Source organism: Quercus robur, chromosome 9, assembly GCF_932294415.1.
Source record: "Quercus robur chromosome 9, dhQueRobu3.1, whole genome shotgun sequence".
Taxonomy (NCBI): Eukaryota; Viridiplantae; Streptophyta; class Magnoliopsida; order Fagales; family Fagaceae; genus Quercus; species Quercus robur.
This window is the reverse complement of record NC_065542.1, coordinates 14,366,123-14,378,682: the sequence shown is the minus strand read 5'-3', so window position 1 is coordinate 14,378,682 and position 12,560 is coordinate 14,366,123. Positions and strand designations below refer to the sequence as shown.

Sequence of the window (12,560 nt, the reverse complement as noted above, 5' to 3'; positions counted from 1 at the left end):
GAAAAATGAACTTCGGACACAACACCTTCCAACATATTTGATTCAATAAATAAAGTCTCTAGTTTGGAAAGCTGCCTAAAATTTTGAGGGAGAGTTCCACTAAATTGATTAAATGAAAGATCCAAGTATGTCAAAGATGACAGGATTCCTAAAGACACTGGAATTGGTCCTGATATTGAATTATTCCAAAGAGAAAGATGTACTAGGTTTTTAAATTGCCCAAGTACATCAATTAAATGACTAGAAAGTCGAGCATGATTTAATTCTAAGATCTCTAGTCTATACAACCTTGATAAAATTTCTAAGATCTTAGATACCTCTTGATTCAATTTGTTGGATGGCAAGTCAATTCTAATACTAACAACAGATGTTAGGTTTCTAATGGCACTGGAGATTGTACCCTGCAAATTATTGTTACAAAGGTTGAGAAACTCAAAACGACTAAAACTATACAACCAATTGGGAATTGAAGAGTTGAAATTGTTTCCAGATAGATCGAGGTGCCTAAGAGAAGTCATGTTGTGGACATCAACAACAAGAGGAATGAAAGGAAGCTGGCAATATGACAACCGCAACTCTAACAAAGAAGGAAGTGTGTTTGAGAGTTGTAGCCAATCAAAGGCTTTGCTAAGATTTACATAACTCATATTGATATGTTGTAGCAAAGGAAGACCAAAAAGCCATTGAAGATTATTCACATATAAATCAATGCCTTCAAGATTGAGATAGAGCAAATTGGAGAGATTTCCAAGTTGATGAGGTATTACTCCCACAAATCTTGCATTAGAGAGATTAAGAGATGTTAAACTCTTCATTGAACCGAGAAATGAGGGAATAGGAGAAGCAGAGAAATTATTGAAGCTGAGGTCAAAGTAATTCAATTACTTCAAATCAAGCAGAGAAGGATTTAGCTTACCACCAAACATTGACTGTTTATAAGCTTCATATTGTTCCTCAGTTTCATAATCAAGAAAGCTTCTGAGATGGAGTTGATGGACGTGAGCAGTGAGGTTATGGCAAACAACACCAAGCCAGTGACAGCAATCCCCATCAACAGTCCAAGAGGAGAGTTGATTTAATGGATCAATAAGGTCTTGCTTGAAGTTGAGAAGGGCGTGTTGCTCGCTATCGATGTAATGAAGCTCAGAGTGAGAGTGAGAGTGTCCGGTGCAGAAAATGAAGAAGAGGTTAGGAATAAAGAGAAAGAAGGCAAGGAAAAGGAATGAAATGGGTCTTAAGTAGGGGTGGCAAAGTAAGCCCAAATCCATTTGCCCACTCAAACCCATCCACTCTAATTGAGCCCAAACCCACCCACCCAATTATTAGTTGGGTTAAATGGGCATCAACCTAATTAGACCTAGTGATTATTGTGTTTCAACTAAAAACCCATTGAGGCCCATTTAACCCAAAAACAATATACCTAAATTCAACCCAGCCCTTCCCAAAAAAAAAAAAAAAAAAACTAGCCCTCAGCTCAGACATTTTAGTGTTTCAGTTTTCATTTTCCTTCATTTTCTCGGCCTCCAAACACTTCTCTCTCTCTTTCTCTCTCTAGCTCTCACAAAGAACAATGAGGCATAACAAACATAGCATAGAGACCCTCGAGTCTCGCTTTTTAGGAACCATATCCGCCTTCTCCATTCGAAACCTCCTTCCTAGCCAAAATTTTGATTTTTTCTCTTATCTCTTTCAATTCTCAAACTCTGCATTTTCAGTTTTTTCGGGAAACAGAGTCTTTTGGCTTTTTCACTTCACAGGTGAGTTTTGTTGCTCTGAGTTTGTCTGAGCTAGATCCATTTTTGTATTACTTCTTAACGGTTTTTTTTTTTTTTTTTTTTTTTTGCATGTTTGAATCGATTGGTTACTGATTTATATACTTCGATTAGTTGCTGAGAAAATACTGGAAATGAAAAGGATGCTATTTTTTTTTTGTTGATTTAATTTCTTTATAATGAAAAAAAAAAGGTCAAAATGAGTCTAATAGTATCTTATGATTTTTTTTTTATTATTATTTTTACAATACTTATGTATAAATGCTTTGATTGGTTGCTGAGAAAATTTTTGTAAATGAAACGGATGCTAATTTTTCTTATTTATTTAATTTCTTTATATTGAACCAAAAAAAAAAAAGGGTTTAATTTAAATTTGATTTTCTTTCTTTCTTTGAACTCAGAGACTCTGAATTTTAGTTTCGCTGGAAAGAAGTTTTGGTTTTCACTTTTCAGGTGAGTTTTGTTGTGAGATAGATCCATTCTGTTCTAGCAAATTTCTGCTTCTGATTAATTTTTTATTATTTTTTTTATTTTTTACAATTTTGTGCATGTTTGAATTGTTTGGTTACTGATGTATACTTTGATTGGTTGCTGAGAAAATACTGGAAATGAAAAGGTAGGCAAAGCTTCAAAATGGTCATTTTCACTTTAATGTCATTTTGGTAATTTTGATAATTGGGTAATTGGGTGAGTTGGGGTTTACCCATAATAATTGGGTTGGGTTGGATTTGGATTAGAAGCAATTAGTTAAATTGGTTTTAATGGGTAAATAAGTTTTATATACCCAACCCAATTATGTCCACCCCAAACCCACCCATTTGACACCCCTAGTCTTGTGGAACCCTTCATCACTAAACTAACAGAATTATGTAATTAGCTTCAACTTCAAGGCTTACTCAAATTATACTAAAAATTGGATGGTAATTTATAGGAGAGTACAGTAGAGACTGACGAGAGTAGAGGTGCTAATCAGGTGTATGGCTATGAGTCGAGCATTGACTCACTGAAGTCTTGTAGCCTGGGCTGTAATTACTAACTACTAACTACTAAGTAGGACCCTCCATTTTGTGGGGCCTTTATGTTGATCTGGCCACATATAAATTTGCTTACCTGTCAAAAGGGCAACGTATTTTAGACGGAAATTTCATTGGTCAATACTCATAGTCATTCACAATTTCATTTTACTTGCAAGGTTTTCAGACCCGGACCGTTCGTTGAACCGTAAAAGGGAGAGGTTCAAGGTTTTTGAGGTCGAACCGGGATCGAACCGTGATAACGTCATAATTAATTTAATAATTAATTAAAGCCTAAATATAGATATTAAATTTATAAAACTAGCAAAATTGACAATATATCTATATATGTGAGGGAAATTTAATGATTTTCAAGCATATATTTAATAATTAAATAAGAAAGTTAATAAAATAAAATAATAACCATGAAAACATTAAAATTTATGATTAATTTTTGAAGTAAATTTGAATATCTTTGAAAGATTTTAATTCTAATTTTTTTTATTCCTTGTAAGAGATGGATAATTTAATTAAGTAGAATAAAATTGCAAAAAAAAAAAAAATTGCTAGGGGTTGAACCGCACGGTTCTCACCGGTTCGTGCGGTCCAACCCTGGTTTTAGCGGTTCACGGAATTAACAAAAAATCCGGTTCTTTAGACTTAAAAAACCGATTTTCATTCTGGTTTTCGGTTTTCACGGTCCGACCTTCCGATCTGGTCCGGTTCTGAAAACTATGATTACTTGTATGGCTGAGTCGAGCATTGACTCATTGAAGTCTTGTAGCCTGGGCTGCAATTACTAAGTACTAACTACAAAGTAGGACCCTCCATTTTGTGGTGCATTTATATTGATCTGGCCACATATAAATTTGCTTACCTGTCAAAAGGGCAACGTATTTTAGATGAAAATTTCATTGGTCAATACTCAAAAGTCATTCACAATTTCATATTACTCGTAACTTTTATAATAATTCATCAAATAATGAAAGCTTTAATCTAGAAGTAGGATGAAATATGAATTGCACAAAAATGAATCAAATGATAGAGAAGTCTTATAAGTCTTAAAAGTTGATTCACATAAAAATCAATAGATTCCATTGTGATCAAGATGAAAATACAAAATGATAATTCTGATTTTTGAATTCATGATTATTTCAAATAATGATAAATTTAATTTAATACTACCTTTTAAAAAAAATTTTAAATTTATAATCTGGAGACTTTGAACCTCTAAAGTACTAAAAGAGAGTTTTAGAGACTTCGTTGTCATTATTTAGAGTTTTTGGAGCCCCTCTTACTTTTCAATTTAGAAAAATTGGTGCTAATTTTCCACACTGATACTTTGAATAGACTTATAATGAGTCAGAATCTTGACAAACAATAATTGTGCAGAGAATTCAACATTCATTTAATTGAATAGAAGACGTCAATATCTAATAACGTATTCAAAGGGTCTTCATTGTTGGTGGGGTGAAAATTTTGTGACGTACTAAATGTCCAATAGATTCCGTTGTGTTCAAGATCAAAATATAAAATGATAATTCTAATTTTTGAATTTGTGATTATTCAAATAATGATAAATTTAATTTAATACTACCTTTTAAAAAAATTATAAATTTATAATCCAGAGACTTTGAACCTCTAAAGTACTAAAATAGAGTTTTAGAGACTTCGTTGTCATTATTCAGAGTCTTTAGAATCTCTCTTACGTTGGATAGATCTTTTTAATTTAAACAAATTGTTTCTAATTTTCCACATTGATACTTTAAATAGACTTATAACGTATCAGAATCTTGACAAACAATCAAAGAATTCAACATTCATTTAATTGAATAGAAGACATCAATATCTAATAACGTACACAAAGGGTCTTCATCGCTGATGGGGTGAAAATTATGTGACGTACTAAATGTCCAATAGGTTCCATTGTGTTCAAGATCAAAATACAAAATGATAATTTTGACTTTTGAATTTGTGATTATTCAAATAATGATAAATTTAATTTAATACTACCTTTTAAAAAAAATTATAAATTTATAATCCTGAGACTTTGAACCTCTAAAGTACTAAAAGAGAGTTTTAGAGATTTCGTTGTCATTATTCAGAGTCTTTAGAGTCTCTCTTACGCTGGACAGATCTTTTAATTTAAACAAATTGTTTCTAATTTTCCACAATGATACTTTGAATTGACTTATAATGTATTAGAATCATGACAAATAATAATTGTGCAAAAAATTCAACATTCATTTAATTGAATAGAAGATATCGATGTCTAATAACGTATAGAAATGGTCTTCATTGTTGATGGGGTGAAAATTTTGTGACGTACTAAATGTTCAAAAGAAAAAGATCTGTTAAAATATGTCAAAATCATTTTCTTTTTTTGTATGGAGCAGTATAGGCATCTTTGATTTTATTTATTTATCTTTTGTTTTAGTTGTTTTGGTTTAAATTGATTTATATACCATTAATTAAATTTAATGATTTTGATTGTAATTCTTCTAATATTTCAAAATTTGTTATAAATTGTGGATGGATTTGGTCGAGCTCTTCTTGTTTTAAGGAATCTTAAGTAATTTGCAGGGGTTTGGTTGAACTTTTCTTATTTTTGGGACACTTAAAGAAAAATAGCAGTTAATTTAAAAAATGGGTGTTGTGTCTCTAATTTACTGGGTTGAAAATGCAATGCTTAGTTATTTTATTATTATTATTATTATTTTAAATGGATGATTGGGTATAGCCTATAGGCTGTATAGCTATTCCTCTTGTATTGGTAGGAGAGATTGTTTGGAATTATTTGAGCGGTGTTTTAAGAATGGTTGAACAGATTGTTTGTGTTAAAGAAGGATTTCTTTTGAGCGGTCAGGGTCTTGCTGACTTGCATGAGCTATGCAAGTGAAATTAATGAGATTTACCAAAGATACATATATAAGTCTCAATTGTTTATAATGGGTACATCATATAATATATCCATAATATTTGTATTCAATTTTTCAGAAACATCGAAAAATATTGATTTACTTTTGAAATCCATTCATTGACCGCAGATAAGCTTCATATTGAGCATCATATTGAGGGAAGCTTCTAAGATGGAGATGGTGGATGTGAGCAGTGAGGTTGTGGCAGACAACACAAAGTATACACAAGTGCATGAGTCATTGTTGTACCAATCCGTAGCACACCGGCATCGATCATAATCAGGCAATATTGAGCAAGATCCAATAAAATATTAGAAGTTGGCATATTTGTAGTGAGATATTGCCACTCAATTCATTGGATCTTAATTGAAGAGCCATTGCCATTCTTCGAAGCAGTTTGGTATATTTCCTGAAAATTGATTGAGGTGTGTCCCCAAAGAAGCAAATTGTTGAGTAAATGCAATGATTGGAACCAAAACAGTAAGCCCATTAAGTCTGGAATTTCATCGGACAGCATATTACTCCCCAAGTTTATGTGAAACAAAGACTGCCAATACATCCAGCAGTCGGGAGGGTCTCTAAGACAAAATGTTAATTTGACAAATCCATGACCTCTCATTTGTATTCTATATTTATCATATTACAAATTAATGAAAGGAGAAATAGGTCCTGAAAAAGAGTTGGTGGTAACGTTCAACATGGGTCATTTGGTGATATGCTTGGCAGCCAATGGAGTGATTAGAATTAAATTCAGTGATACCAGAGTTGAGCAAAACATGGGATCGGTCCTTAATGATCACACTTGAAAGAGTTTGGCATCTTTAACACCCATTGCAAAGTACCAAAACCAGGCCAATGCTGCATCTACAAATCTTGACTTGGAAATGTCTAGATACTTATGAGAGTTCTATGTTCGTAGCTATGCAGAGACTTGCCCAACCTGCAAGAACTCGTACTGATTAATTGAAGCTGGAAAGAAGGAATTAAGTGGGAATTCACATTAATAATGAAAGCATTAGCAGCCTTGTCGAAGTTAAAATTGTTATAGGAAATAATGAAAGCTTTTAACTAGGAGTAGGATGAAATATGAATTGCGCAAAAATGAATCAAATGATAGAGAAGTCCTATAAGTCTAAAATGCTTATTCACATAAAAATCAATAGATTCCATTGTGATCGAGATTAAAATGCAAAACGATGATTCTGATTTATGAATTCATGATTATTCAAATAATGATAAATTTAATTTAATACCTTTTAAAAAATATATTATAAATTTATAATTCAGAGACTTTGAACCTCTAAAGTCCTAAAAGAGAGTTTTGGAGACTTCGTTTTCCTTATCCAGAGTCTTTAGAGCCTCTTTTATGTTGGATAGAACTTTTCAATTTAGATAAATTATTGCTAATTTTCTACGGTGACGTTGAATAGACTTATAACGTGTTAGAATCTAGACGAACAATATCTATGCAAAGAATTCACCATTCATTTAATGAATAGGAGACATCAATATCTAATATTGTATATACAGGGTCTTCATTGCTCATGGGGTGAAAATTTTGTGAAGTACTAAATGTCCAAAACAAAAAGATCTGTTAAAATATGTCAGAATCAATTATTTTATGTATGGAGCAATATAGGCATCTTTGATTTTGATTTTGATTTTTTGTTTTAGTTGTTTTGGTTTAAATTGTTTTATAAACCGTTAATAAAATTTAATGATTTTGATTGTAGTTTTCTTAGTTTTTCAGAATTTGAGGATGGATTTGGTTGAGCTCTTATTGTTTTAAGAAATCTTAAGTAATTTGCAGGGGTCTTGTTGAACTTTTCTTATTTTTGAGACACTTAAAGAAAAATAGCAGTTAATTTAAAGAAAATGGGTGTTATTTCTCTAATTTACTGGGTTGAAAATGAAATGCTTCGTTAATTTTTTTTTTTTTTGAAAAGGTGATTGAGTATAGCTATTCCTCTTGTATTGGTAGGAGAGACTGTTTGGAATTATTTGAGCTGTGTTTTAGTCAAATCTCTAAAAAAAAGTACTCTTTCCGTCCTACTTTGTTTGTCTTATTTGAAAAGTCAAACATTTTAAGGGAACATTATTTATTATCTTGTCTGCCTTATAAAAATGTATAAGTTTACAAAACTACCCTTAAATAAATTTATCAGCTTTTTTTAAAAAGACTTATTCTTAATGAGGCTTAGGGGTATAATAGGAATATTAGTAAACTAATAACTTTTATTTTTAGAAACAGGACAATATTTTGGGACATTTCAAAATAGAATAGAGGACAAATAAAGTGAGACGGAGGGAGTAATCAATTTTGCACTATGATGATAAAATAATGACATTTGTTTGATAATAAAAGTACTATTAAATATGACATTTTTTTTAAGAGAGTTTCAATATATAGCGTCTGTTTCTAATAATAATTCTATCTCTCTCATTTGTCCAATTTTTATTCCCGCTTGAGTTTTTTGCATTACAATTTATGAAGACGGAACACCCATAAAACAAAACCTATCATGGTGGTATTTTATCCGGATTGATATTTTGTGGATTGGGCTCACTCACTATATTGGCCTCACCCATGAATGGACTAACTCGATACTTTTTTTTTTTTTGGAGAAACCTAACTCAATACTTTATGAGCCTAAAGCTTACCCATCCAAAGATAAACATAAAAAAAATGTGTCATTTTTTTTGTCCAATTCGATTGTAGTCATGTTTTCCAACCATGTTTTTAAATTCTTTAAATTTTATATATCTAATAATAGATCTTGACAGAAAATTCCAAATAATGTATAATTTAGTTGTCCAGCCATGTTTTTTGTATTGTTTAATTACATAGTATATGTTTGGATAGAGATTATCTCATGTCCATGTTTGCACTGTAGCGCATTTTGCCTTTTTTTTTTTTTTTTGTTCAGCTTGTAATTGTTGACTAGTCAATTGTGAACAATGCTCCTATGCACTATTTACAAATTCCACAAATTACATTTTTTAGTAACTTTTTCATTAAAAATAGGTCCCACATTACTATTTACACATTTAAAAAATATTTCGCTACAGTGTTTTCAATTTTCAATTTCAGCAAAAAAATTCTATCCAAACGGACCATACACGAATTGTTTGACTACATTAACGAACCAGGAATATTTCAGGTTCAAATACGTATGTCTTTTAAATATTGCAAAACCGATGGGGGACCACTATAGGCCTTTTAGTTGGGAATCAGATTCAAATTTATAAAACTGCAACATGCTTATATGGTGTTTATTTACTCGAGCATTCAGAGCAAAGGATCAGATTGCCAATTTCTCAAACTTCCCAGATGGGTGCTGGTAAGTGAATTTGAAAGTTCCAGACTATCCTAAATAGTAAATACTAAATATCAAAAGTCCTTTGCCATTGCTTTGCCAATCTCTCCTGTAAGAAGCAAAACAATTTTGCTTCAAAATTCCAAGCTTTGTGACCCTTTTGTCAAAAGCCTTATAGTTCAATTGATTGACACTTTTTTGTGTGTTTCTAACCATATCTAGGTTCAAATCCTTTATCTCTCGTTGTAACTATCAAATTTGTATATATTTTTAAAACCTTTAAGACCTTTCTAACTCTCAAATCTCTAGAAAAAAAATGTCTCTAAATTTTTTTCTAGCCTTTCTTCTGGCCTCCTCTATTGTTCAATCTCAAGAACTCAGCCCCAAAAAGATATTTCTTTTGGCTGGGCAAAGCAACATGGTTGGGGAAGGCGGGGTTAAGAACAACACATGGGACATGAAAATCCCCCCTGAAAGCAATCCCAGCCCTTTCATTCTACGACTCAATTCCAACAAGACTTGGTTTGTAGCTCATGAGCCTCTTCACAATGATATTGACACAACAAAGGTATGTGGAGTTGGACCAGGCATGCCTTTTGCTCATGAGGTTTTGGCAAAGGACCCCAACTTTGGGGTGATTGGTCTTGTGCCCTGTGCCATTGGAGGGACTATGATCACTGAATGGGCCAAGGGAACTATTCATTACACAGATTTGGTGGAAAGAGCTAATGCTTCCTTGAGGAGTGGTGGCAAAATCAAAGCACTCCTATGGTATCAAGGGGAATCTGATACTCAGAATCAAACAGATGCCAATTTATATAAAGAAAGACTCTATAAGTTCTTCATTGACATTAGGAATGATCTAAACTCTCCTAATCTCCCTATAATACAGGTATAAATGGTTTTTTATTCCATTTATTTATTTGTTTTTAATTTGCAGCAAATCTTGTTTGAAAGTGGGTTTATTTAGAGTTGGTAATATAATATTATAGTCAAGTGGTGAAATTTTATAATTTGTTTTTTGTGTTGGATGTATAGGTAGCTCTAGCTTCAGGTTATAAAACAATGGGTTTATTTAGAGTTGGTAATATAACTTTATAGTCAGTTTGTGAAATATAATAATATTTCACAACATAATATAGCTCAAACATAATAATATGTCCGTGAATATGATAAAAGATTTATAGTTTATTATAATTAATAATTACATTTATAGTAAAATTCATTGATTTGTGAAGGGGTAAAAAAATGTAGTCAATGGTTTTACCATATATGAGAAATGCTAAAGTGCAAAATATACCCCTAAAGTTTGGGGTCTTTTAATTTTGCTCCCTAAAATAGGGCTATTTTAATAAGACGACTAAGATCATGCATTTTTCAAGATTTTAAGTAGGATCAGAAAATATAATTAATCCTACATTCATGAAAGGTCCTACTAAAAACCCAAATCTGCTTTGTGAGAAGAGAAATTGAAATAAACTAAAATACAAAAAAGTTCATAAAATATACACAGGTCCTAAACTCTAAACTTCAACCCACAGACAGCAAGAAAAGAAAATCGAGAGAGGTTGTGAGGAAAAGAGAGAAAGTTCCCCTATACTAATACTTCCACCCCTAGGCTTTGAAATTGTAAAAATTCTTGTTAGCTGATTGGGATTTTGTGTCAAAGTTTCGAGTTTAAGGAAAAAACGAGATCTCCCTTTTGTGGGGTTAGGAATTGTTGCCCTTAAGCCCCTAGCCTCACTCATATTTGAGGGAATAGTCAAGTATCGAAAAGCTTGCACACCTATGTTCATAAAAGAAAAAAAGAAAAAAAAAATACTACTTGAATTTGTTATACTAATTTGAATGTGAATTGAATATTTGCTTTGTCTAGGGGTGAACCTCTTGACTTTTTAAATTTCTCCCCTCTTTTATAAATTCAATAGAATTTCCCCTATTCATTTTTTTTTTTTGCTTTTAATATCTACTTTTTCCCAACATATATAACAAAAGTTTTTCATTTTTGTTTTATAATATACTTTATATATATATATATATAATACTTTATATTCCCTTTTTTTTTCTTTTCAATTTCATGAATAATTGAATTTAAAATATCTAATTGACCACTTTAAAAATATTATAAAACTCATTATGAAAAAACTGTTCTCATTATATTTTTGTTTTAAAAATAATAGGAGCCTAGCATTACCCCCTTTTTTTTTTCTTAAAAAAAAAAAAAAAAGGGAAACGGGAAGAAGGACAAAAAATAAAATTAGTGACTCTAGATAAAGTTCTGTTTTTTAAAGCTAATCGGTTAGAATAAGGTATAGGAAAAAATTAAAGGGCATTTTGGCCTGATTGCAAAATAACTTTATCTTTCCATCAAAGTTGACCGTTTGACACACACCTAACACTTACATCCAACTTTTTCCTACTTGACTATCAAAAAAAAAAAAAAAAAAACTTTTTCCTACTCCCCATAAAACATTAGTATTTTCATGTAATTTTTATACCACATTAATGGGTGCTATGTAGCACCCATTAACAAGACCCTAATATATATATATATATATATAATTTTTTTTTTTTTTGAGAAACGCAAGACCCTAATATTATGGTCATGTTGTGAAATTTTATAATTTGTTTTTTGTGTTGGATGTATATAGGTGGCTCTAGCTTCAGGTTTTAACAGCACTTTAGAAGAAATTGTTAGAGCAGCTCAGCTGGAAAATGACCTCCCAAACCTGCAAACCATTGATGCAAAAGGTCTGCCACTTGAAGATGATGGGCTACACCTATCAACCCCAGCCCAGGTTCGACTCGGGAAAATGTTGGCTGATGCATTCCTTAACAACTTCCCAAAGCCCATCCAGTGACCTCAACTTAGTTCCTTTGCAACTCACTAAAATATATATCTGACAAACTAAATAAATTTGTCTTCTTTTTTTTTTTTTTTATTAATTTTCTTTATAGATAGGATTTGAATTTATATTGCCTGAATTGTGATGATGGTTTTTTATCATTCAAGATAAATGAATTTCAAGTAGATTTTTGTTTTTTATTTAACTTTTTGAGCAATTAATGTCGGTGGTTTACAAATTGTTCCTTGTATTGTGATTCTTTGTCCAAATTATAGATGAAGTTGCATACTCCTCGGTTATACATACTAAGAAACGGCATCTATGTTTTTGGTTGTTTCACCGTTCTTTTTAAGCTACACGACATGGAAAATTAACTTGAATATGGTGGATTTTCAATTAAATGTACTACCAATTTATCATATAATATAATTATATTCCTAATAACAGGAACGGTTTGTTTGAGGGATTATGGTAATCATTGGGTAGAAATTAATAGGAATAAATTCAATTTATAAGGCAATTAGAGCCAAATTTAGAGCTTATATATGTGTGTAATAATGTCTATTATGAAATTATTAAAAAAAAAAAAAGGAAAATCAGCAGACTTTTTTTTTATTTTTAATTTTAAAAATTATGTACTAAATACGGCATAATTTATTTTAGAGGAAAAAAAAAAAAAAAAAAACTTTCCCCC

General features: G+C 31.3%; 1 protein-coding gene across 1 annotated transcript; it reads left to right on the top strand.

Moving 5' to 3' along the window:
* The first annotated feature begins 8,917 nt into the window (after window positions 1-8,917).
* LOC126699851 (probable carbohydrate esterase At4g34215) lies at window positions 8,918-12,066 on the top strand. Its single transcript, XM_050397826.1, has 2 exons — window positions 8,918-9,912; window positions 11,672-12,066. Exons 1-2 carry the CDS (start codon window positions 9,337-9,339, stop codon window positions 11,879-11,881), a joined length of 786 nt encoding a protein of 261 aa, XP_050253783.1. The 5' UTR covers window positions 8,918-9,336; the 3' UTR covers window positions 11,882-12,066.
* The last annotated feature ends 494 nt before the right edge of the window (window positions 12,067-12,560 follow it).